The 25,562-nt window shown below is 43.0% G+C and overlaps 1 protein-coding gene across 3 annotated transcripts in view; it reads left to right on the top strand.

The window, feature by feature from the left end:
• Window positions 1-5,130: 5,130 nt before the first annotated feature.
• Window positions 5,131-25,562, top strand: part of LOC106582976 (ATP-dependent chromatin remodeler CHD5) — a 37,465-nt gene continuing 17,033 nt past the window's right edge. For all 3 annotated transcript variants that reach the window (XM_082967445.1, XM_014166635.3, XM_014166631.3), the window contains exons 1-11: window positions 5,131-6,250; window positions 15,471-15,622; window positions 21,990-22,232; window positions 22,351-22,469; window positions 22,930-23,177; window positions 23,284-23,375; window positions 23,625-23,751; window positions 23,911-24,077; window positions 24,188-24,406; window positions 24,605-24,811; window positions 25,016-25,227. In XM_082967445.1, the coding sequence (XP_082823571.1) occupies window positions 6,184-6,250; window positions 15,471-15,622; window positions 21,990-22,232; window positions 22,351-22,469; window positions 22,930-23,177; window positions 23,284-23,375; window positions 23,625-23,751; window positions 23,911-24,077; window positions 24,188-24,406; window positions 24,605-24,811; window positions 25,016-25,227 (1,853 nt within the window). In that variant the 5' untranslated portion in view covers window positions 5,131-6,183. The remainder of the gene's footprint in view (window positions 6,251-15,470; window positions 15,623-21,989; window positions 22,233-22,350; window positions 22,470-22,929; window positions 23,178-23,283; window positions 23,376-23,624; window positions 23,752-23,910; window positions 24,078-24,187; window positions 24,407-24,604; window positions 24,812-25,015; window positions 25,228-25,562) is intronic.

The raw sequence follows: 25,562 nt of genomic DNA, 5'->3' as shown, positions 1-25,562 counted from the left end.
ATATCACACACACACACAGTTGAAGTCGGAAGTTTATATACACCTTAGCCAAATACATTTAAACTCAGTTTTTCACAATTCCTGATTTTTAATCCTAGTAAAAATGTCCCTGTCTTAGGTCAGTTAGGATCACCATTTTATTTTAAGAATGTGAAATGTCAGAATAATAGTAGAGAGAATAAATTCTTTCAGCTTTTATTTCTTTCATCACATTCCCAGTGGGTCAGAAGTTTACATACACTCAATTAGTATTTGGTAGCATTGCCTTTAAATTGTTTAACTTGGGTCAAACGTTTCAGGTAGCCTTCCACAAGCTTCCCACAATAATTTGGGTGAATTCTGGCCCATTCCTCCTGACAGAGCTGGTGTAGCTGAGTCAGGTTTGTAGGCCTCCTTGCTCACACACGCTTTTTCAGTTCTGCCCACAAATTTTCTATAGGATTGAGGTCAGGGCTTTGTGATGGCCACTCCAATACCGTGACTTTGTTTTCCTTAAGCCATTTTGCCACAACTTTGGAAGTATGCTTGGAGTCATTGTCCATTTGGAAGACCCATTTGCGACCAAGCTTTCACTTCCTGACTGATGTCTTGAGATGTTGCTTCAATATATCCACATAATTTGTCTTCCTCATGAAGCCATCTATTTTGTGAAGAGCACCAGTCCCTCCTGCAGCAAAGCACCCCCACAATATGATGCTGCCATCCCCGTGCTTCACGGTTGGGATGGTGTTCTTCAGCTTGCAAGCTTCCCCCTTTTTCCTCCAAACATAACGATGGTCATTATGGCCAAACAGTTCTATTTTTGTTTCATCAGACTAGAGGACATTTATCCAAAAAGTACGATCTTTGTCCCCATTTGCAGTTGCAATCCGTAGTCTGGCTTTTTTATGGAGGTTTTGGAGCAGTGGCTTCTTCCTTGCTGATCGGTCTTTCAGGTTATGTCAATATAGGACTTGTTTTATTGTGGATATAGATACTTTTGTACCTGTTTCCTCCAGCATCTTCACAAGGTCCTTTGCTGTTGTTCTGGGATTGATTTGCACTTTTCGCACCAAAGTACGTTCATCTCTAGGAGACAGAACGCATCTCCTTCCTGAGTGGTATGATGGCTGCGTGGTTCCATGGTGTTCATACTTGCATACTATTGTTTGTACAGATGAACATGGCACCTTCAGGTGTTTGGAAATTGCTCCCAAGGATGAACCAGACTTGTGGAGGTCTACAATTCTTTTTCTGAGGTCTTGGCTGATTTCATTTGATTTTCCCATTATGTCAAGCAAAGAGGCACTGAGTTTGAAGGTAGGCCTTGAAATACATCCACAGGTACACCTCCAATTGACTCAAATGATTTTCCAAGCTGTTTAAAGGCACAGTCAACTTAGTGTATGTAAACTTCTGACCCACTGTAATTGTGATACAGTGAATTATAAGTGAAATAATCTGTCTGTAAACAATTGTTGGAAAAATGACTTGTGTCATGCACAAAGTAGATGTCCTTACCGACTTGCCAAAACTATAGTTTGTTTACAGGAAATTTGTGGAGTGGTTGAAAAACGAGTTTTAATGACTCCAACCTAAGTGTATGTAAACTTCCGACTTCAACTATATATATATATATATATATATATATATATATATATATATATAGATATATATATATATATACACTGCTCAAAAAAATAAAGGGATCACTTAAACAACACAATGTAACTCCAAGTCAATCACACTTCTGTGAAATCAAACTGTCCACTTAGGAAGCAACACTGATTGACAATACATTTCACATGCTGTTGTGCAAATGGAATAGACAACAGGTGGAAATTATAGGCAATTAGCAAGACACCCCCAATAAAGGAGTGGTTCGGCAGGTGGTGACCACAGACCACTTCTCAGTTCTTATGCTTCCCGGCTGATGTTTTGGTCACTTTTGAATGCTGGCGGTGCTTTCACTCTAGCGGTAGCATGAGACGGAGTCTACAACCCACACAAGTGGCTCAGGTAGTGCAGCTCATCCAGGATGGCACATCAATGCGAGCTGTGGCAAGAAGGTTTGCTGTGTCTGTCAGCGTAGTGTCCAGAGCATGGAGGCGCTACCAGGAGACAGGCCTGTACATCAGGAGACGTGGAGGAGGCCGTAGGAGGGCAACAACCCAGCAGCAGGACCGCTACCTCTGCCTTTGTGCAAGGAGGAGCAGGAGGAGCACTGCCAGAGCCCTGCAAAATGACCTCCAGCAGGCCACAAATGTGCATGTGTCTGCTCAAACGGTCAGAAACAGACTCCATGAGGGTGGTATGAGGGCCCGACGTCCACAGGTGGGGGTTGTGCTTACAGCCCAACACCGTGCAGGACGTTTGGCCTTCCCTGTAGCTCAGTTGGTAGAGCATGGGGTTTGCAACGCATGGTGTTTGCAACGCCAGGGTTGTGGGTTCGATTCCCATGGGGGGCCAGCACAGCGAGAAAAAAACATGTATGAAATGTATGCATTCACTACTGTAAGTCGCTCTGGATAAGAGTGTCTGCTAAATGACTAAAATGTAAAAATTTGCCAGAGAACACCAAGATTGGCAAATTCGCCACTGGCGAATTTGTGCTCTTCACAGATGAAGCAGGTTCACACTGAGCACATGTGACAGACGTGACAGAGTCTGGTGATGCCGTGGAGAACGTTCTGCTGCCTGCAACATCCTCCAGCATGACCGGTTTGGCGGTGGGTCAGTCATGGTGTGGGGTGGCATTTCTTTGGGGGGCCGCACAGCCCTCCATGTGCTCGCCAGAGGTAGCCTGACTGCCATTAGGTACCGAGATGAGATCCTCAGACCCCTTGTGAGACCATATGAGGGTGCGGTTGGCCCTGGGTTCCTCCTAATGCAAGACAATCCTAGACCTCATATGGCTGGAGTGTGTCAGCAGTTCCTGCAAGAGGAAGGCATTGATGCTATGGACTGGCCCGCCCGTTCCCCAGACCTGAATCCAATTGAGCACATCTGGGACATCATGTCTCGCTCCATCCACCAACGCCACGTTGCACCACAGACTGTCCAGGAGTTGGCGGATGCTTTAGTCCAGGTCTGGGAGGAGATCCCTCAGGAGACCATCCGCCACCTCATCAGGAGCATGCCCAGGCGTTGTAGGGAGGTCATACAGGCACGTGGAGGCCACACACACTACTGAGCCTCATTTTGACTTGTTTTAACTTCTCTAGGGCCAGTGGGACGATTTCGTCCCACCTACGTAACAGCCAGTGGAATCCCGTGGCGCGTTATTCAAATACCTTAGAAATGCTATTACTTCAATTTCTCAAACATATGACTATTTTACACCATTTTAAAGACAAGACTCTCGTTAATCTAACCACACTGTCCGATTTCAAAAAGGCTTTACAACGAAAGCAAAACATTAGATTATGTCAGCAGAGTACCCAGCCAGAAATAATCAGACACCCATTTTTCAAGCTAGCATAGAATGTCACATAAACCCAAATCACAGCTAAATGCAGCACTAACCTTTGATGATCTTCATCAGATGACAATCTTAGGTCATTATGTTTTACAATACATGCATGTTTTGTTCAATCAAGTTCATATTTATATCAAAAACCAGCTTTTTACATTAGCATGTGACGTTCAGAACTAGCATACCCCCCGCAAACTTCCGGTGAATTTACTAAATTACTCACGATAAACATTCACAAAAAACATTACAATTATTTTAAGAATTATAGATACAGAACTCCTCTATGCACTCGCTATGTCCGATTTTAAAATAGCTTTTCGGTGAAAGCACATTTTGCAATATTCTAAGTAGATAGCCCGGCATCACAGGGCTAGCTATTTAGACACCCAGCAAGTTTAGCCCTCACCAAAGTCAGATTTACTATAAGAAAAATGTTATTACCTTTACTTCAATAACAAATGTTGGTTTGGTTCAAAATAATCCATAGTTATATCCAAATAGCGGCGTTTTGTTCGTGCGTTCAAGACACTATCCGAAAGGGTAAAGAAGAGTGACGCGCCCGACGCGTTTCGTGACAAAAAAATTCTAAATATTCCATTACCGTACTTCGAAGCATGTCAACCGCTGTTTAAAATAAATGTTTATGCCATTTTTCTCGTAAAAAAGCGATAATATTCCGACCGGGAAAGCGTGTTTACGTTCAAAGAGAGAGAAAATAAAAACATGGTGTCGCCCTGTGCACGCGCCTCAGTCTGATGGTCCTCTGATAGACCACTTACCAAAGGCGCTAAAGATTTTCAGCCAGGGGATGGAATTACATCATTCAGCTTTTTCCCGGGTTCTGAGAGCCTATGGGAGCCGTAGGAAGTGTCACGTTACAGCAAAGATCCTAAGTTTTCAATAAACAGAGCCAAGAAGCCCAAGGAATGATCAGAGAGGGCACTTCCTGTACAGAATCTTCTCAGGTTTTTGCCTGCCATATGAGTTCTGTTATACTCACAGACACCATTCAAACAGTTTTAGAAACTTTAGGGTGTTTTCCATCCAAAGCCAATAATTATATGCATATTCTAGTTTCTGGGCAGTAGTAATAACCAGATTAAATCGGGTACGTTTTTTATCCGGCCGTGTAAATACTGCCCCCTAGCCCTAACAGGTTATTAAGGACATTACAACAAAGTTGGATCAGCCTATTTTGTGTGGTTTTCCACTTTAATTTTGAGTGTGACTCCAAATCCAGACCTCCATGGGTTGATAAATTGGATTGATCCATTTTTGATTATTTTTGTGTGATTTTGTTGTCAGCACATTCAACTATGTAAAGAAAAAAGTATTTAATAAGATTATTTCATTCATTCAGATCTAGGATGTGTTATTTTAGTGTTCCCTTAATTTTTTTGAGCAGTGTATATATTTTCCAAAAACATATATGAGGGATTGGAAATGATGCAGACAATTACATTGATGGAAGCAACAATCTATCCTCAATATTAAAGCTGATCCACCCCCTCAAAAATAAAATAAATTAACATATCATCCACAAGTTAATAAATACCAATACAAAGCGTAACATTTCATATTAATTTGTGGTTCCCGGATTTAAATGTACTATGTTATGTTTACCCCTGAGTTCAGGTTGCAGTGTAACCTTGACAACTGTTCTAAGCAATCAACACAGCACTGGCTGCGCACTTGCAATTTCGTGTAGGTGAAAAAGCAAGTAAGTTTGTCGAATGCATGCATACCTTGACTAAATAATTGATAAAACAAAAGGAATAATATTTTGGAAATTGTCAATTCAAACAAGTTTAGTGTAGGTTGCAATAATTTCACGAACGAATACCTTCTCTGTAGAATATTACTTTGTAACATTGACTGTTCAACATGCGCCGCCTTCAAATCAAGACGCAATGCAATGTAGCCGAAATGACCGCTACATGTAACAAACACTTTTAATGTCTATGGTAACAAACATATTATCGTTGCCCTTATGTCAGCGAGCTGTTTGCATCCTATATTTTAAAGTTTAAAGACGAATTACCCACATTGCCTCAAGTTTAATAATGCCAATAGATAGATTAACTCGGCTTTATGATTCTTGCCATTGTCATAATAGCCTACGTTTCATTAAATACGCAATTTTGGCGATTATTCAAACCAAGTTGGATTTAGATTGTTTTACAACTGGATACATTACACTGCATCAAATCCATTTGAGACGACATGCGAAGTGGGGGCTGAGGAGGGGATTGAGTGAAGTTTTTCCCCCATATCCTGGTGTAACCTCAATTTCTACAGACTTGCTTGGGAAAACGGGCAAAGAGACAGACGGGAAGAGATGCACACAGTGACATTGCTACTTGCAGCACTGCATACGACTAGTAAAAGTGGTAACTAGGGGAGCATGACTTAACTAGTTGTGGTGAAAATTATGGGATGGATTGTCATGGCAACAGACCAGACGTCACAATCTGGGCATGTGTGTTCCAGTTTTGTCTCTTTCTTATTTTCAGACTGGAGGACTTGGATGGAGAAGAGTGTAAAAGGAAATACATGTTTTCCTACAAAAAGAGGGAAGTCATTATTCTTGAAAATATACAGATATACATTTTATTTACACAAGACCCATATAATTATTTTCGGAGAGGCAATACGAGGTGAACAGTGGCGTTTTGAGGGTTAACTTTCAGTTAATTCTCAGGCAAGAGATTTTTTGGTATGCGATAAAGATGCCTGGGTCGTTAAGCAATGAAGACGAGGGACAAGAGGACATGGATTTTGAAGACGAAATACCAGGTGAGCGAGTGAAGTAAGGTGGGGGGAGTTTCTGCCCGTCAGATATTTTGCGCTGCTACGCCTAGTTGAATGCGGGAAAAGGGCTTGTCGTACTATACGTTATAGGAGACAAGAGGGTGGGGTGCAGTAAGCGTTTCAATTTTTGCACAACCCGTTGTTTTCCTCAGTGGCACATGTCTGCACTTGTCGCCACTGTGTCATCTTCAAATATGATATAGATAGACGAATGAAAAGCCACCATCTGTGGTACTGAAATGAGCCGGTCCGAGAAAAGGGGGACAGCCTAGAATCCGTGCATTCTCGATATTTAAAAAAAATTAAAAGCTCAGATGTTAGGCCACCGATCTCCATTTGGCTTTGATTGCGATCAGCATATAGCCTACATTTTTCTTATTAGAATTAGGCACATGCACACCATTTTATTCGTGCTGTTTTGAGGATGCGCCCCTTTATTTTTCTGTTGGGCAACAATATAATATTTTTTTGTGTTTCCATTTGATGTCAGAAGTTTCACCTCACATGCTGTGACAACCGAATAAAAGGTTATACATTATTACTAAATGAATGTCCATAGACTGTCCAACTCTCCCTGGTGATGCACCATCATCAAAATTGAACAGCTGTGTCCCAATTGTTTTGAAGCTCTTGTCCAATTGATTCGGTAGTGGCCACAAACGTGCTGGGCTGTGACTGAACCCACGTGTACCAGGAAAACACTGGTTAGGGCAACTGTCCTGTTGATAAGTCAAGTGTAATCAAACTGATTGTGGCTGTCAACCAGCACAATGGGTTGATACTCTCAACACATCCATCATACTAGTTAATTGCACCTGCCATTTTCCACAATGGTGTCTTTGTTAATGCACATTTTAGTAATTTAGCAGATACCCTTATCCAGAGTGATTTGTGCATTCAGTTTTATACCTTTTCATATACCTTTTCATATTGGTTCCCTGTGGGACTCAAACCCACAACCCTGGTTTTGCAAGCACCATGCTCTGCCAACTGAGCCACACAGGACTACTGCTGTGTTAGTCTTTCACAGAATATGACTGTGAAACAAAACTAATAGGCCTACACATTTTAATGCAGCCAAGACCACGTGAACCCTCCAAAGTTAGAATGGTGAGAGCATGGTGGATGAGATCTGTAAACCCATCAACTCATGTGGTCATCTGCAACAGGACATGCCTCTTATTTACACTGCTAGGTAAAGAGGGTGTCTATGTGGCCCCTGAGCCTGGTTCATAAATCTCTCCATCCATGGCTGTCAACCAGGTCATACATCTCTGGGGAGCCAGTGGCTGAGCCAGGGGTGAGGTGATGAAGTGCCCTACAGCAAGTGCCTAGGTCAGGAGCCTGTCTTTTTATACTACCATGTCAGTTCAGTAAATAGAATCATACATTCATAGTTTTCTCGTCCAGCTAGTGCCAGGCCCCAGATGATTTACTCCTGGATTAGCAGCCAGGGCAGACCAATATGCCCTCCTGCCCTCATAGCATTTGCATTAGCCTATTAGTGTGAAATGGTTGGCTGGTTATGGCACCAGTTTATCATGGTGCAATAATGACATCGCGTTAGGCCCACCTTTGTAATGTATTGTTCTGTATGTTAAGTATTTTGCTTGAATTTCATGCTGTTTGCTTGTAAGAGTTTTATGCACTGTGGATAGTTGGGGGGTTGCATTTGGCCTGTCATTAATACCAACATGCCTGTGTCTGAGCTTCTTTCTGATAGTAGCCTATGGAATCAATACATGTACATTATTATGTCGCATTTAAAATAGTTTCCAACAACATTTCTGACTTTGGAACATACAGAAAAGGTTAATGAATGTAGTCATGGGTGTTATGGAGCAAACTGACTAACAAAATAACCTTTTTTGTATTGGTACAATTTAGTAAAGAACTGGTTATCTTTAGAAGGGGTGAGAGCTCTGTGATTTCAGTACATGCAGTCTGACAGCTGCAACCTGAGGGATAAAGCAATCACTGATGCATATCCCCAATAAAGCAACAACTAGTGGTTAAAAAGAGAGGTTCATTGCATACAAATAGCTATGGAATGTGTTAATAAAGAAATCTTGCTCCTGTTATGTTCCAGTTGGTTCTTCATGTGTTTTAGATTTAGTTTCCCTGAGTGTATCAATTAGTTCTGTTCTATAATTGTGCATGTAGCATCTTCCTAAACATGCATGTGCCTGATGCTTTAATGAGAATGTTCTTCATAACGACCCAGCCAACCTTGACAGCAGTCTAATGAACTTCAGGATTGGCAAGGGCCCTCCACAAGCCATGGAGGGAGAGCTGAGGACCCACAGTACAGTAGCTTCCACTGTTTGCTGTCACAGCCATACACTCCACCACTCACTGCCTCAAACTCATTGTTGTTCTTCCCATTGTCCCGTTCTTGGTCATGTCACTAGCGCTGTCTTTGTGTCTCAGTTTTACCTTTTGCTACTGCCTCTGATATTTCTCTTTGTCTTGTTTCTTTTTGAAATTGTTTCGTCCTTCAATGAAATTGAAAGATTAGCATGGGCTTTTGTGTGCCTACTAAAGTCATCCCTGATTGGTGGGGGCTATTTCTGGAGACTCCACTGTGAAAGCTGACACCATTTTTGTCCATCTGTGTGTGTGTGTGTGTGCGCGTGTGTGTGCTCGTGTGTGTGCGCGTGTGTGTAATGTTTACCCAAGTAAATGTGTGTTTTATGTGTTTACTCTGTCACACTTGTTACCACTGCATTTTTGTTCCAACTGCACATGTATGTTCTAATTACACTGTCATAATATGTGATCTCATAATATTTATGTTGCATGAGAAAGAATAGCAAATCACAAAGGAGCTGTTTTGTTACATCAGCTGCCAGATTATACCCCGCCACCACCAGGCTCCTGCTGACTTTCCCTAAATTGACCCACAGTACATCTAACTCACTCACACACCATCACTCTGTACCCTTAGATCTAGACTGCACTGCCACCATTTATTATCACTAACTCCCAAGACCCAGGAGCAGGAAAATGAACTCACAGTCAATGACTACTACTCTGATTCTATCATGAAGTCATACAGTCCACAATTCAGAATGCTACACTATAACAGCATATCCGCAACTAGAAAGACCAACATCAAATCAAATCAAATGTTATTGGTCACATACACATGGTTAGCAGATGTTATTGTGAGTGTAGCGAAATGCTTATGCTTCTAGATCCGACAGTGCAGCAGTATCTAAGAGGTAATATCTAACAATTCCACAACAAAACCTAATATCTAACAAATTCCAGAAGAAAACCTAATACACACAATCTAGTAAAGGAATGGGATAAGAATATATAAGTATAAAATATACAGATGAGCAGTGACAGAGCGGCTAAGATGCAATAGATAGTAAAGAATAGATAGAAAAGGATACAGTATACATTATATACATATGAGATAAGTAATGCGAGATATGTTAACATTCTTGAAGTGGCATTATTAAGGTGACTAGTGTTCCATTTTATTAAAGTGACCAATGATATCAAGTCTATAGGTAGGCAGCCGCCTCTCTCTGCTAGTGGTGGCTGTTTTACAATCTGATGGCCTTGAGATAGAAGCTGTTTTTTTTACTCCAAGCTTTGGAGTAAATGCGTGTGAGGGTGCCTTTGTGTGTCCTAAGACATAAGTAGAGTGAGCTATAAACACCCTCTCAATGATAGGAGAAGACTGAAGTCACTCTCTTCACATTGGCGGTCAGGGCACCATTAACTGGGTATTTCCATAAGGAGCCTGTCAGAGAGAGTTGCCTAATGCGTGTTCCTGTAAATACTGGACTTCTCAGGAATGAGAGGGTCATGAATCTCCCTTCTAATGGAGCGGTCCGGTGGCCAAGCCCTTGCAAGAAGGTCAGAGCGGTGCTGCCTGCCCGCCGTCCACGCTCCAACGTGGGCACAGTGTGCCAAGTGAGGCTGCAGTCTAGTTCAAACTGGGCTTGGTGCCAGCTGTCCTTTGCCACATGCCACAGTGATCCCCCTCATCACCCGGTTACGAAGCAGCCACCTCTGGAAGACATCACAGAGCATTAGAACAATAGCTGCCAGAACGCCAGAGGCTTCTCTCTGGGATCACACACTTAGATGTGGTGCATTAAATACATTTTTACATGTGCAGACATAATGTGTTTGTCTCAATTGCATTGATGGTAGTGGCCATTTCTTGTCAACTTGGAGGTAACTTATGGCGGGTGTCACATATCAGCAAGGAGGAGAATTAGATGTCTTGAGATGGAAACAGCAGATTTTCGCTCTCAACCTTCCTGTATGTCTTAAATAAACAACTGCGTTTCTTGTCATCTCAGCCAATTTTATCATGAGTGCATTTGAAAGAGCTGTAACATTAGCTGAGTTGTCGTAGTGATGACATGCCTGGCAGGCTGCAAACATAGATTTTATTTAACACTTAATTATTTTTCTCTCAAAAAGATAGGGGTTAAAATGATTGACACCCCTGTTTTCAATACCTTTCAATACCTCACCTTGCGAGGATAACTGAACTGAGCCTTTTTCTAAAATGTTTTATGAGTTGAAGAACACATTGGGAGGGATCTGAGACCATTCCTCCATGCAGAATCTTTCCAGATCCTTGATATCCTTTGTTTGTGATTATGGCCTGCTCTCTTTAATTCGAACCACAGGTTTTCAATGGGGTTCAAGTCTGGAGACTGAGATGGCCATTACATGTTGATTTTGTGGTCAATTAACTATTTCTTTGTGGATTTTGATGTGTGCTTGGGGTCATTGTCTTGCTGGAAGATCCATTTGCGGCCAAGTTTCAGCCTACTGGCAGAGGCATCCGGGTTTTTGGATAAATTGTCCTGGTACTGGTTAAAGTTCATGATGCCGTTGACTTTAACAAGGGTTCCAGGACCAGTGAAGCAAACTAGCCCCATAACATCAAAGATCCACCACCATATTTTACAATAGTTATGGGATAATTTTCTGCATATGCATCCTTATTTGACGCCACTCAACACTGGTGTGCATGGCCAAAGAGCTCTATTTTCATGAAGTTCTTTGAGCGTACAATATAGCTCAGTATTTGTATTATTTCTTTTATAGTCTTTTTTGCTCATCTTTATCAAGGGTGCAAATAATTTTGTGGCTCAGACATGAAAGAGCTCCCAGTGTGAGGTACTGCAGACATGTTGACCTAATAACTATAGAGCTGGCACTACCCACACGTCATTTAAATAAAATTATGTTGAACCAACGTGGAATAGACTTTTAATTGACACATTATCAGTCAAAAGTTTGGACACACCTACTCATTCCAGGGTTTAAGTAGCCACCCTGTGCCTTGATGACAACTTTGCACACTCTTGGCATTCTCTCAACCAGCTTCATGAGGAATGCTTTCCAACAGTCTTGAAGGAGTTCCCACATATGCTGAGCACTTGTTGGCTGAATTTCCTTCACTCTGCGGTCCAACTCATCCCAAACCATCCCAATTGGGTTGAGGTTGGGTGATTGTGGAGGCCAGGTCATCTGATGCAGCACCGCATCACTTTCCTTCTTGGTCAAATAGCCCTTACACAGCCTGGAGGTGTGTTGGGTCATTGTCCTGTTGAAAAACAAATGATAGTCCCACTAAGTGTAAACCAGATGGGATGGCATATGGCGGCAGAATGCTGTGGTAGCCATGCTGGTTAAGTGTGCCTTGAATTCTAAATAAATCACAGACAGTGTCACCAGCAAAGCACCCCCACACCATCACATCTCCTACTCCATGCTTCATGGTGGGAACCACACATGCGAAGATCATCCGTTCACCTACTCTGCGTCTGAAAAAGACACGTGGGTTGTAACCAAAAATCTCAGATTTGGACTCATCAAACCAAAGGACAGATTTTCACCGGTCTAATGTCCATTGCTCATGTTTCTTGGCCCAAGCAAGTCTCTTCTTCTTATTGGTGACCTTTAGTAGTGGTTTCTTTGCAGCAATTCGACCATGAAGGCCTGATTCACGCAGTTTCCTCTGAACAGTTGATGTTGAGATGTGTCTGCTACTTGAACTCTGTGAAGCATTTATTTGGGCTGCAATTTCTGAGGCTGGTAACTCTATTGAACTTATCCTCTGCAGCAGAGGTAACTCTGGGTCTTTTTTTCCTTTGGCGGTCCTCATGAAAGCCAGTTTCATCATAGTGCTTGATGGTTTTTGCGACTGCACTTGAAGACACTTTCAAAGTTATTTGATCTTCATGTCTTAAAGTAATGACGGACTGTCGTTTCTCTTTGCTTATATGAGCTGTTCTTGCCATAATATTTAAATGCATTCCAGGTGACTTCCCAAGCTGGTTGAGAGAATGCCAAGAGTGTGCAAAGCTGTCAACAAGGCAAAGGGTCGCTAATTTGAAGAATCTCAAATATAAAATATATTTTCATTTGTTTAACACTTTTTTGGTTACTACATGATTCCATATGTGTTATTTCATAGTTTTGATGTCTTCACTATTATTCTACAACATAGAAAATAGTCAAAATAAAGAAAAACCCTGGAATGAGTAGGTGTGTCCAAACTTTTGACCAGTACTGTACGTGCCCAGTGGGTAGCTACCATGATGCATGTTTAGGAGAACGACTCAATCTAAATCAAATCAAGTTTTATTTGTCACATGCACCAAATACAACTGGTGTAGACTTTACCGTGAAACGCTTGCTTACGAGCCCTTCCCAACGATGCATAGTTTAAAAATAATAATACAAATAAAATAGTAACACAAGAATAATAAAATAAAATACATGAGAATGGAACTATGTACAGGGAGTGCAAGTACCAGATCATTGTACAGAGGTACGAGGTATTTGAGGTAGATATGTACATAAAGGCAGGGTAAAGTGACTAGGCATCAGGATAGATAATAAGGTATTTGAGGTAGATATGTACATGAAGGCAGGGTAAAGTGACTAGGCATCAGGATAGATAATACGAGGGAAATATAGAACAGAGTAGCAGCAGCAAATAATGAGTGTAAAAGTGTGTGATTGTGCGTGTGTGTGTAATGTGTAAGTACAGTGCATTCGGAAAGTATTCAGACCCCTTTACTTTTTCCACATTTTGTTACGTTACAGCCTTATTCTAAAATTGATTAAATCATTTTTTCCCCCTCATCAATCTACACACAATACCCCATAATTACAATGCAAAATCATATTTTATTTATTATTTATATAACTGAAATATCACATTTACATAAGTATTCAGACCATCTACTCAGTACTTTGTTGAAGCACCTTTGGCAGCGATTACAGCCTTGAGTCTTCTTGGGTATGACACTACAAGCTTGGCACACCTGTTTTTGGGGAGTTTCTCCCAGGTTGGATGGGGAGCATCGCTGAACAGCTATTTTCAGGTCTCTCCAGAGATGTTCGATTGGGTTCAAGTCTGGGCTCTGGCTGGGCCACTCAAGAACATTCAGAGACTTGTCCTGAAGCCACTCCTGCATTGTCTTGGCTGTGTGCTTTGGGTCATTGTTCTGTTGGAAGGTGAACCTTCGCCCCAGTCTGAGGTCGTGAGTGCTCTGGAGCAGGTTTTCATCAAGGTTCTCTGTGTACTTTGCTCTGTTCATCTTTCCTTCGATCCTGACTAGTCTCCCAGTCCCTGCCACTGAAAAACATCCCCACAGCAAGATGCTGCCACCACCATGCTTCAACCTAGGTATGGTGCCAGGTTTCCTTCAGACATGATGCTTGGCATTCAGGCCAAAGAGTTCAATCTTGGTTTTATCAGACCGGGCGGCTGGGCGGCCAGCTCTAGGAAGAGTCTTGGTGGTTCCAAACTTCTTCCATTTAAGAATGATGGAGGCCACTGTGTTCTTGGGGACCTTCAATTCCGCAGAAATGTTTTGGTACCCTTCCCCAGATCTGTGCCTCGACACAATCCTATCTCGGAGCTCTATGGACCATTCCTTCGACATCGTGGCTTGGTTTTTGTTCTGACATGTACTGTCAACTGTGGGACCTTATATATACATATGTGTTCCTTTCCAAATCATGTCCAATCAATTGAATTTACCACAGGTGGACTTCGATCAAGTTGTAGAAATATCTCAAGGATGATCAATGGAAACAGGATGCAATTGAGCTCAAATTCCGAGTCTCATAGCAAAGGGTCTGAATACTTATGTAAATAAGGCATCTGGTTTTATTTTTAATACATTTGCAAACATTTATAGAAACCTGTTTTCGCTTTGTCATGATGGGGTATTGTGTGTAGATTGATGAGGAAAACATTTATTTAATCCATTTTAGAATAAGGCTGTAACATAACAAAATGTGAAAAAAGTCAAGGGGTCTGAATGCACTGTATATGTTGTGTGTATATTTTGCTTTGTGTAGGGTCAGAGCAAGATAGAGTCAGCGCAGATAGTTTGGGTACCATTATTGACTATTTAGCAGTTTGGCTATTTAGCAGTCTTGGGGGTAGAAGCTGTTTTGGAGCCTGTTGGTCTGAGAGCAAATGCTCTGGCACCGTTTGCCGGACACATGTGGGAAGATGCATCCAGCGTATCCAGTGGTGAATGGGAATGTATAGATAGACAATTCTATGGGTGTCTCATTGATAATGAACCTTGGAAGCTCCTAGTGTCTGTGTGGCCCCTCTTGACTAGCCTGGCTAAATGGAGGATAAGTGGATTGCAAGCCAATGTTTGTGCTATGAAGACGGGGAACCCCTCCTCCCTACTCAGTGTCCCTCTGGGAGTGGTAGGCTGCAGGGCTAGTCTAGTGTCGGCTGGCTGATTGACTCTGATACATGTGCTGCATATTTCATGCCCTCCAGTCTGTGTGTTTGTGTGTGAGGAGGCACCGTGGGAGTGTCTCTTTATAGTGATGTACTGTCTACTGTCTAAGGCAGTCTCCCTGGCCCTGCTGTCTCTCTTACTCCTCTGTGACCCACTATGGCAGTATTGAAGTCTGGAGCACCGTTATACACTGTTGTCAGCATGCTTATATGTATACAACAATATTGAGACAATACAATTGACAGAGAACTAGCAGCCCACTAAGTTAAGGTTTGAGTCTTGCCTGGCTAACAGGATAGGATGTAAGGTAAAAGGGGGAGGATGGTAAAGTGATGACTAACAGAAGCCCCATGAAATCTGTGTGTGTTACAATAAGAGTCAAAGTTGTGAATACTTGTATCATGTGGTTCTGAAGGCCATGTTTGTGTTTGTGTGTCTAGATGAGGATGAGGAGGGTCAACGTAACACTGTCCCGCTCACACCTCTGGACAGCTTTTTCACTGACAACGACTCCCTCAAACAACAGAAGAAGAAGAAACCCAAAAAGATGAAGGAGGGCAAGATGCCCAAAGTCAAGAAGAGGAAAAAGGAGGTAAACTATCACATTACAATCATGTCATGCACAATAACACAGAACCTCTAAAAAGCTACAGTAGATGTTGTGCCATATACTGTAGTCCCTGAGCAGCCATTTATATTGGCTGGGATTGAACTCCGATTTCTTTACTGGGGTACAATATTTGGTTTCTTGGACTATTCTCTAATTTCAAGGAGAAACAGTAGTGTCTTTGGCTTAGGGGCACTTGGCACCAGTGCCAGCGTGAGTGCCAGTGTAAGCTGTGGGCTTTGAGTGCTAGTGTAGATTGTGGATCAGGAGAAGTGCCTGTCCCTGTGGCGGTCAAAATGGGCGGTCGGTCAGGAGTGCTAGAGCGTGTGCCAGTAGGTTCCAACAACAACATTGTGACAGAGCTGTTCTGACAGCTGAACTCTACCAGGCATTAGTTCCTGGCATTCAGACAACAGGCTTTAAACAGCAGCACTGAGCTGAGGCTCTCCACATACCACACCACCACCATATATCAAAAAAGACAACAAACCACTCCTGTATTTTATTTGTTTTCACGACTGCTCCTTAGATTCTTGGCTATTTGAGGTTAACCACAAGTGGGCCTTGAAAGACATCATAGTGAAGTCAGGGGAAAATGTTTGGTGCAACACAGTGACAGTGAGCCGGAGGAAAGTATTTGGTGTAAAACATCCCTCTGCCGTTTGAGGGCCTTGCTCTTTATACAGTTTGTGTTGACTTTGCGGTGCCTGTTTCTCATTTGTGTGTCCCCTGCTTGTGTTCGCGGTTGATCAGTGTTCTGAACTGTGGCGATGACAGAGCAGGGATGTCCCTGTCCAGGGCTGCCAGCTGCACTGTGAGGAGCTCTGGTGGCCAGCCTGTCACCGGCCCTTTGGCTGGCCACGATAAACACTGAGCATTGGACCCCGCTGTGCTAATGAGGGTTCTCCCTGTCTCTTTCCTCTCTCTCACGACTCTCTCTTTCTCTCCATACCGCTCTCTTTCCATGCTCAGTTCACAAGCTCTGCTAGACAGTACACTGTACGTGTTTATCAGGCAGCACTCCCTGTTAAGGGAAACCACTACTAGCTGTTATTCACTTACAATCCCCAAAGTCTACTGTCAGACATAGGCCACGGATCAATGGAGGTTACAGCCCTGTCAGTGGGCCTCTCTCCCCCAGGTCAGTCTCAGAGCTGAGAAAGCAAGCAGTGCTCAGACTCCCTCTAGCAGGGCCCAAGCACACCACAGGAGAGCTGTTAGTACTGATGACTGGCTAGATCAGTTTTAAGGAGAGAAATCCCTTTAGGGGCACTGCGTGTTGATAGTCAGCAGTGTTTTCCCCCCTGTTGCACTGTACAATTGTACGCCGTTGGGTGTTTATGGTATCGTTAGGATGTGAAGTTTGTGTATTCAATCTGACATTCATTTCTTAAATAATGGTTGCACATTATACAATTAGTATGTACTAATTTAATTTAGTACTGAAACTAGATGCTGAACAGAAATGAAGTTGATACCAAAGGGAAGGCATTATATATAGCAATAAACAATTTGGTTATGCTTTAGGACTTTATTTAGTTTTCATGATCTTCCAGGAGAGTCCTCCTCTTTCTTTCCACACTGGTCTTATGTGCCCTGTGATGTGTTTGTGTAACATTGAACCCAGTGTGTGCCGTCAGTGGTTGGGTTAAGTCACTTTGCAGTTTCTCTCTCTAGATTAACGGAGGTTCTGCTTCTCTGCTTCTACTACTTCCACCACCCCTCCACCCTTTTTCATTTGGACCTCCCTCCAAACTCATTCTCTCTCCTTCTCCGTATGCATAAATGAGATTTGTCTAGACGGGCGCTGGAACACAGGCTCTGCAACCACAGGCCTCTGCATAACAAGCTCGTTATGCAAACGTGTCTGATTGGATGGCACCGTTTCATTGGCTGCTGCTGCTATAGAGTGAGGGTAAGAGAGAGAGAGGGAGCGAGAGAGAGAGCTCCAGACTCTGCACGGGTTGGTCGCCATGGCAACACAGACGGGCTGGCGGTGGGGTTGGCGGGCGCTGCGGCAACGTGAGCCTTTCCCCTGCGCCACAGAGCGAGACGCCTGCGAGTCTCTCCATGGATCCACACAGGCCAACTGTGCAACAGGCAACAAGCTGCACACACACATACACGCACACGCATGCACACACACACACACACACACACACACACACACACACACACACACACACACACACACACACACACACACACACACACACACACACACTCGCACACAACCCAATGCCAGTGCTCACTCATACACTTTATCTATAAACGTTCATCTGTGTAGCCTTCCAGATGTTGCCATAGCGAGGCCATGGAGACAATAGAAGGAGACAATACCTGCCCTAGTCTTATTGACTGTGGCTGGGAGGGGGAGATGTGATTGAGCAGCTTGTCAAGGTGTATGTTACTGTGTTGTTGCAGTTCTCTGTGTAAGCAGCAGCCAGTTTAGAGGTTAACAAGCCTCTGATCATGACTTCTATGGAGCTCTCAACAAGCTGGGTGCTAGATATTCAATTGATGAAATGTGACTGACCACCTCGATTCGGTCTTATATAGCAAAATTTGAAATGGTGTTTCTTACATTGGATAAAAGTAGAGACTCAGCAACAAAATGGTGTATGATACACTGCAGTTGAGGAACAATGGGAAAGTAATTCTCCTTTGAAAGTTGATAAATTTGTAACCGCACTTTTTAGAAAATGGCCCTACTGGAGAGCTCTTCTTTGTCTACACCCATTCAGCATCATTCACGCTCTCTTAAGCATTAGCCCCACCCATCTCTTTAAGTATTTACATATGAGGCCATGTGCTAAACATACTGAGTAAGGTACTGTAGTAAACAACCAAAGATTTCAAGACTACCGTGGAAAGTAGTAGCCTAAAATAAGGCAAAACTCCAGGTAAAAATTTGAGGTTGACCGATTATGATTTTTCAACGCCGATACCGATACAGATTATTGGAGGGCCAAAAAAAGCCGAAACCGATTAATCGGCCGATTTATTTATTTATTTATTTATTTATATATATATATATATATATATATATATATATATATATATATATATATATATATATATGTGTGTGTAAAAATGACAATTACAACAATACTGAATGAACAATGACCACTTTTATTTTAACTTAATATAATACATAAATAACATCTATTTAGTCTCCAATAAATAATGAAACATGTTCAATTTGGTTTAAATAATGCAAAAACACAGTGTTGGAGAAGAAAGTAAAAGTGCAATATGTGCCATGTAAAAAAGCTAACGTTTAAGTTCCTTGCTCAGAACATGAGAACATATGAAAGCTGGTGGTTCAATATTCCCAGTTCTTCAATATTCCCAGTTAAGAAGTTTCAGGTTGTAGTTATTATAGGAATTATGACGCGTCGACTATTTCTCTCTATGCCATCTGTATTTCATGTACATTTGACTATTGGATGTTCTTATAGGTACTTTAGTATTGCCAGCCTAATCTCGGGAGTTGATAGGCTTGAAGTCATAAACAGCGCGGTGCTTCAAGCATTGCTAAGAGCTGCTGGCAAACGGAGTAAAGTGCTGTTTGCATTAATGCTTACGAGCCTGCTGCTGCCTACCACCGCTCAGTCAGACTGCTCTATCCAATATCAAATCATAGACTTAATTATAATATAATAAACACAGAAATACGAGCCTTTGGTCATTAATATGGTCAAATCCGAAAACTATAATTTCAAAAACAAAACATTTATTCTTTCAGTGAAATACGGAACTGTTCTGTATTTTATCTAACGGGTGGAATCCCTAAGTCTAAATATTGCCGTTACATTGCACAACCTTTAATGTTATGTTATAATTATGCAAAATTCTGGCAAATTAATTACGGTCACACAGTTTGCAACGAGCCAGGCGGCCCAAACTATTGCATATACCCTGACTCTGCTTGCACTGAACGCAAGAGAAGTGACACAATTTCCCTAGTTAATATTGCCTGCTAACATGAATTTCTTTTAGCTAAATATGCAGGTTTAAAAAAATATACTTCTGTGTACTGATTTTAAGAAAGGCATTGATGTTTATGGTTAGGTACATTTGTGCAATGATTGTGCCTTTTTCGCGAATGCGCTTTTGTTAAATCATCACCCATTTGGCGAAGTTGAAGTAGGCTGTGATTCGATGATAAATTAACAGGCACCACATTGATTATATGCAACGCAGGACAAGCTAGTTAACCTAGTAATATCATCAACCATGTGTAGTTAACTAGTGATTATGTTAAGATTGATTGTTTTTTACAAGATAAGTTTAATGCTAGCTAGCAACTTACCTTGGCTCCTTGCAGCCACCAGGTCCTTTTGATGCTACACTCGCGTAACAGGTGGTCAGCCTGCCATGCAGTTTCCTCGTGGATTGCAATATAATCGTCTATAATCGGCGCTCCAAAAAGGCAGATTACCGATTGTTATGAAAACTTGAAATCAGCCTTAATTTATCGGCCATGCCGATTAATCGGTCGACCTCTAGTAAAAATACAATTTATCTAGTTCTTGGCCTATATCCCAATATAACTTTGGTGCAGGTCATGTTGTTCTTCACTTTACCGTCTCTGGTAAACACACAGTATATCAAATAAAATCCGTGTTTGTTTGTAACATGCACAGGATACAGAAGGTGTAAACGGTATAGTGAAATGGTTACTTGCATATTTGCATAGTAGCTATCAAAAATAGAAAGTGTCCAGATAAAAATATATAATTTTATATAATTATTAGATAATGGGTCATGCGGTCATGCGAACAAAATGCTATACCTACCCCCCAGCCACATCTAGCTAAGTGGATGGGTCATTATTGTCTAGACATGTATGCATGTTCATGAAATACAATAGATGGCCATAATCACCCCCAGACACACCTGGCTAACTTGATGGATCATGTAATCATCTGGCGAAGTGAAGTCTTTTGTTTTGACATGTAGCTAGATAGCTAGCTAAACAATGAACTGTAATCCCAACCCTTACCGTACAAACTGATTGTCATAGCTATCCACCATGCATGAAATGCTGTTGTATGAATCTGCAGGTAGCTAAGGCTAACCAACTAACTTCAATGTTAGCTACTGTAGCTAGCTAACATTAGGCTATAAATAGCAATGCAAATAGCTTTCTGAGATACAAATAATATTACTACACAGATCATACACGTAACGTTAGCTAGTGAGCCAGCAAGCTAACGTTCGCTAGCTAGCGAACAGTACGCTTTAACTTGCAATGAAAACGACTTTCTGACAAAATTAGAAACTTATAATATCTGAAAATGTAGCTAGACTCTTACCCGTATACATGGATGAATGCTTCACGGCAGACTAGAACCACTTTAACTAAGTTAGACATCTAGCTGTGTCGTTTCCGTTTTGTTTTGGAGCTACAGCTTGTTTGGCCCATTGTGTCAAGTCACTCCGGTTCTCACTGACCCTGTGCATAAAGCAGTCCATCACAACTTTTCCCCACTGGTCTTCGTCAATAGCCCCTGCTAAATTCAGGGGAGCGTTGTTGTTGAGAGCAGTAGCAACACTTTTGCAATTCTCCATGGCTAACATTATATTTTTCAAAAAATCCACAGTAGCAAAGATTATCCATACGTTTTAATTTAACTAGGCAAGTCAGTTAAGAACAAATTCTTATTTTCAATGATGGCCTAGGAACAGTGGGTTAACTGCCTTGTTCAGGGGCAGAACGACAGATTTTTTTACCTTGTCAGCTCAACCTTGCAACCTTTCGGTTACTAGTCCAATGCGCTTACCACTAGGCTACCTGCCGCCCCATACTGAGAAGCTCATGTTATAGGCAGATGTGGGCTACGTGGCATACCAATTCGAACTCATCTCCCGGCATGTCCAGCCTATCCATTATCTCAGCCAATCATGGCTAGTGGGAAGGTTCCTGGCTTTTTCCGTGGCTAAACCAACTAATCTTGTAATTGAACCATTTTATTCATATTTACAGATGGCATACACGTTTGTTATTAAGGTACATGAAAGTTCACATGTTCCAGAAGGCATTTCTGCCAAAAAAGCATTTTGATTAAAAATAAATGTTTATGTTCAAATGCCTCTCCTGTGAAGTAGTGACGTGCGACATACGCCTAGCTTCCTGAAACGGTTACAAATGGTCATCATTATCCAGATGGTATGGGGGACTATCTTTCCTCTTGAAGTACAGACTGTATGTTAGTGATATTTGCTGACTCATTGTCTGTGCATCAAATGTCTCCTGAATGATTGACAGGCAGATGGGGTGAGATTGTAAGTGAAAGTAATGATAGTGTTGAGATGATAAACAATGTTGTATCTGTGTGTGTGACAGGGAGGAGGAGGTGTAGGAGTAGGAGGTGGTGGCAGTGACTTGAAGGAGCAGGCCTCAGAGCGGGAGGATGACCGTCCACTGCAGGGTCCAGAGATTGGCTCAGAGAGCGAGAGCAGCACCTACGCCCCTACCACAAAGAAGAAGAAGAAACCTAAGGAGAAGAAAGAGAAGAAACCCAAACGAAAGAAGAGAGAAGAGGAGGAGGAGGAGGATGATGATGACGAAGATGATGAAAATAATAAGGTACAGTAAGAGTGCCTCTGTTAAAACATCTCTGTCTAGTTTGATGTTAATTTGATATTGTTTGGGGCCTTTGTGGATTTATAGACTGAACTCTTACTTCAGTGTTGTTGTGCCCCAGGAGCCCAAGTCGTCCAGCCAGCTGATGCAGGAGTGGGGTCTGGAGGATGTGCAGTATGGCTTCACAGAGGAGGACTATACAACCCTCACCAACTACAAGGCCTTCAGCCAGTTCCTCAGGTACTGTGCATGTAGGATCATAATATACTGCCTTTCTTGTCTATGGATGGCTCTCATGGCTGTGTAGTTGTAGTTGAATATATCCAAATAAAAACTCTAGAGAAACTGGAGCAGTGTGGTAAACACTGGACCGTTTGTTAGAGAGAGAGAGAGAGAGAGAGAGAGAGAGAGAGAGAGAGAGAGAGAGATGTTGTGGCTGTGTGTGACAGCCTGGAAGCTCAGAGACTGAATGCATTGACCCAGTATCTCAGAGAGACCAATGTGCTGAACCACAAGACATTGGTTGACAAATCACAATCAAAGTACTCACACAACACAGAGGGGATGTCACACAGATGGGTCACCACTAGTTCTGGTGAATAAAAGTCACTAGTGCAGATTGTTACAGTATATAATTAACTAAGAAAATAACAACATAGAAAGATTACAGTGTTCTTTCTCTTTCCCTGACTTTTCTCAGGCCACTTATTGCCAAGAAGAACCCTAAGATCCCCATGTCAAAGATGATGACAGTGTTAGGGGCCAAGTGGCGAGAGTTCAGCGCTAACAACCCCTTCAAAGGCACCTCTGCAACTGCTGTGGCTGCCGCGGTGGCTGCTGCCGTGGAAACGGTCACCGTGGCCTCGCCCACCTCTGTCAAAGAGATCACTACACTGTCAAGCTCTCAGCCTGGGCAAATCAGAAAAGCCAAAACGAAAGAGGGAAAGGGTAAGGGCTGTCATTAAAGAATTCTGTATATCAGTATGTATTGAAATGTACTAATAAAGTACCATCTATACCTCTCTGGCCTGTGCTGGATGTTGTTGTCCTATAGGGCCTGGGGTTCGACGGAAAACAAAGACTGTAAAGGAGGTAAAGAAGAAAAGTAAAGGGAAGAAGACCAAATCAAAGAAGAAAGCATCCTCGGTAAGGTTTGGAGCGGCACATGTCTTCTTTCTTACCTTCAGTCACATAACTATGACTTAAGAAGATACAGTAGATTGTTCTTCCCACACTCAGGTATGGATGAGGTACAGTGTATGTGCTTATTGTCTTAGTTATACAGCAACCAAAATATTCATTTTAGGGTTTTATGTCCAAACTTGTGTGTGAACGTCATTGGCTCTCATTGCTGATTGACTGTGTGGTTGTGAATGACTCCGTGTCTGTTGGCAGAGTGAGGAGGACTTTGGGCTGGAGGAGTCGGACTTTGATGATGTCAGCATCCACAGTGCCTCGGTGCGCTCTGATACCTCGGGGAATGCCAAGAAGAAAGCCCGGAAGGGTCGGAAAAAAAGGAAAAGTATGCTATGTCCGTTATCTACACTAACCAGTTCCACTAGTTTATACTGTATATCCTCCTACCTTTTCAAAACCCTCATAACCTAATGACTGTCACTGCTGTGTGTGTGAAGACACAGACTACATTGACTTTTATCTGTGTTTCCTGTCTTGTGTTCAGGAGAGGATGGGGACGGCTATGAGACAGACCACCAGGACTACTGTGAGGTGTGCCAGCAGGGAGGGGAGATCATCCTGTGTGACACCTGTCCCAAAGCCTATCATCTGGTGTGTCTGGACCCCGAGCTGGAGAAAGCTCCCGAGGGCAAGTGGAGCTGCCCCCACTGTGTGAGTAGTACACCTTAACCTGGACTATCACTAAACACAACAGAAGTACATCATCACTATCACATTGTAGAAAAATACACATTATCACTATCCCTCATCTGTGCATTCAGGAGAAGGAGGGCATCCAGTGGGAGGCCAAAGATGATGACGATGAGGAAGAAGAGGTTGCGGTTGAGGAAGAGGACGACCACCTGGAGTTCTGCAGAGTGTGTAAAGACGGAGGGGAGCTGCTGTGCTGTGACACCTGCCCCTCCTCCTACCATATCCACTGCCTCAACCCTCCACTGCCTGAGATACCCAATGGGGAGTGGCTGTGCCCACGCTGCATGGTGAGTGACAAGTTCTCCCACCAGTCAGTGGGATGATCCAGTTGATGAACCATGTTATTTTTGAGAATGCACTTGGCTCTCCATTATTAAAATAGACTGCTGGAAACAAAATGAAAGTGTCATTCTCTGTGCAGGCTCCCAAGAGAGAACAGAGAGATAATGCCATGCTGTCTCGCACAACTCTCTTTTCCCCTCTAGTGCCCACCTCCGAAGGGGAAAGTACAGAGGATTCTCCACTGGATTTGGGGGGACCCCCCCTTACCAACTGAGGTGCCCCCTGGCCCCGATGGAGAGACTGTGGACCCGCTGGTAAAGCCCCCCCTGAAGGGCCACCCGGAGAGGGAGCTGTTTGTCAAGTGGGCTGGTCTCTCCTACTGGCACTGCTCCTGGGTCAGTGAACTGCAGGTGAGACACACATTTGTCTGTTTGACTGCTGCTGAGGGGTTTGTCAGTGTTTGAAAGTCAGCCATGGTGAAATATACTGGCTTACTCTCACTTTAAAAATCTAGTTTGCAGAAGTTACAAGACTCTACATTTGCTACAGCACATTGTCACAAATACGACAAGAATGTTCTGCAGCATCGTTGGTCTTGTCTGTGGTGTGTGCAGTTGGAGCTGTACCACGCGGTGATGTACCGTAACTACCAGCGTAAGAACGACATGGACGAGCCCCCTCCGTATGACTACGGCTCTGGGGAGGAGGAGCTGAACAACGAGAAGAGGAAGAGTAAAGACCCGCAATACGCTGCCATGGAGGAGAGATTCTACCGCTACGGCATCAAGCCAGAGTGGATGGTCATCCACAGAATCCTCAACCACAGGTGCCCACCCCAGACACACACACCTTCCTCTCCCTGTCGGGACATTCTCTCACCCCAGACACACACACCTTCCTCTCCCTGTCGGGACATTCTCTCACCCCAGACACACACACCTTCCTCTCCCTGTCGGGACATTCTCTCACCCAGACTCACACACCTTCCTCTCCCTGTCGGGACATTCTCTCACCCCAGACACACACACCTTCCTCTCCCTGTCGGGACATTCTCTCACCCCAGACACACACACCTTCCTCTCCCTGTCGGGACATTCTCTCACCCCAGACACACACACCTTCCTCTCCCTGTCGGGACATTCTCTCACCCCAGACTCACAC

This window comes from Salmo salar, chromosome 22 (assembly GCF_965601325.2).
Source record: "Salmo salar chromosome 22, fSalSal1, whole genome shotgun sequence".
NCBI lineage: Eukaryota > Metazoa > Chordata > Actinopteri > Salmoniformes > Salmonidae > Salmo > Salmo salar.
The sequence above is the reverse complement of the archived record's forward strand: the minus strand, read 5'-3'. Positions and strand labels throughout refer to the sequence as shown.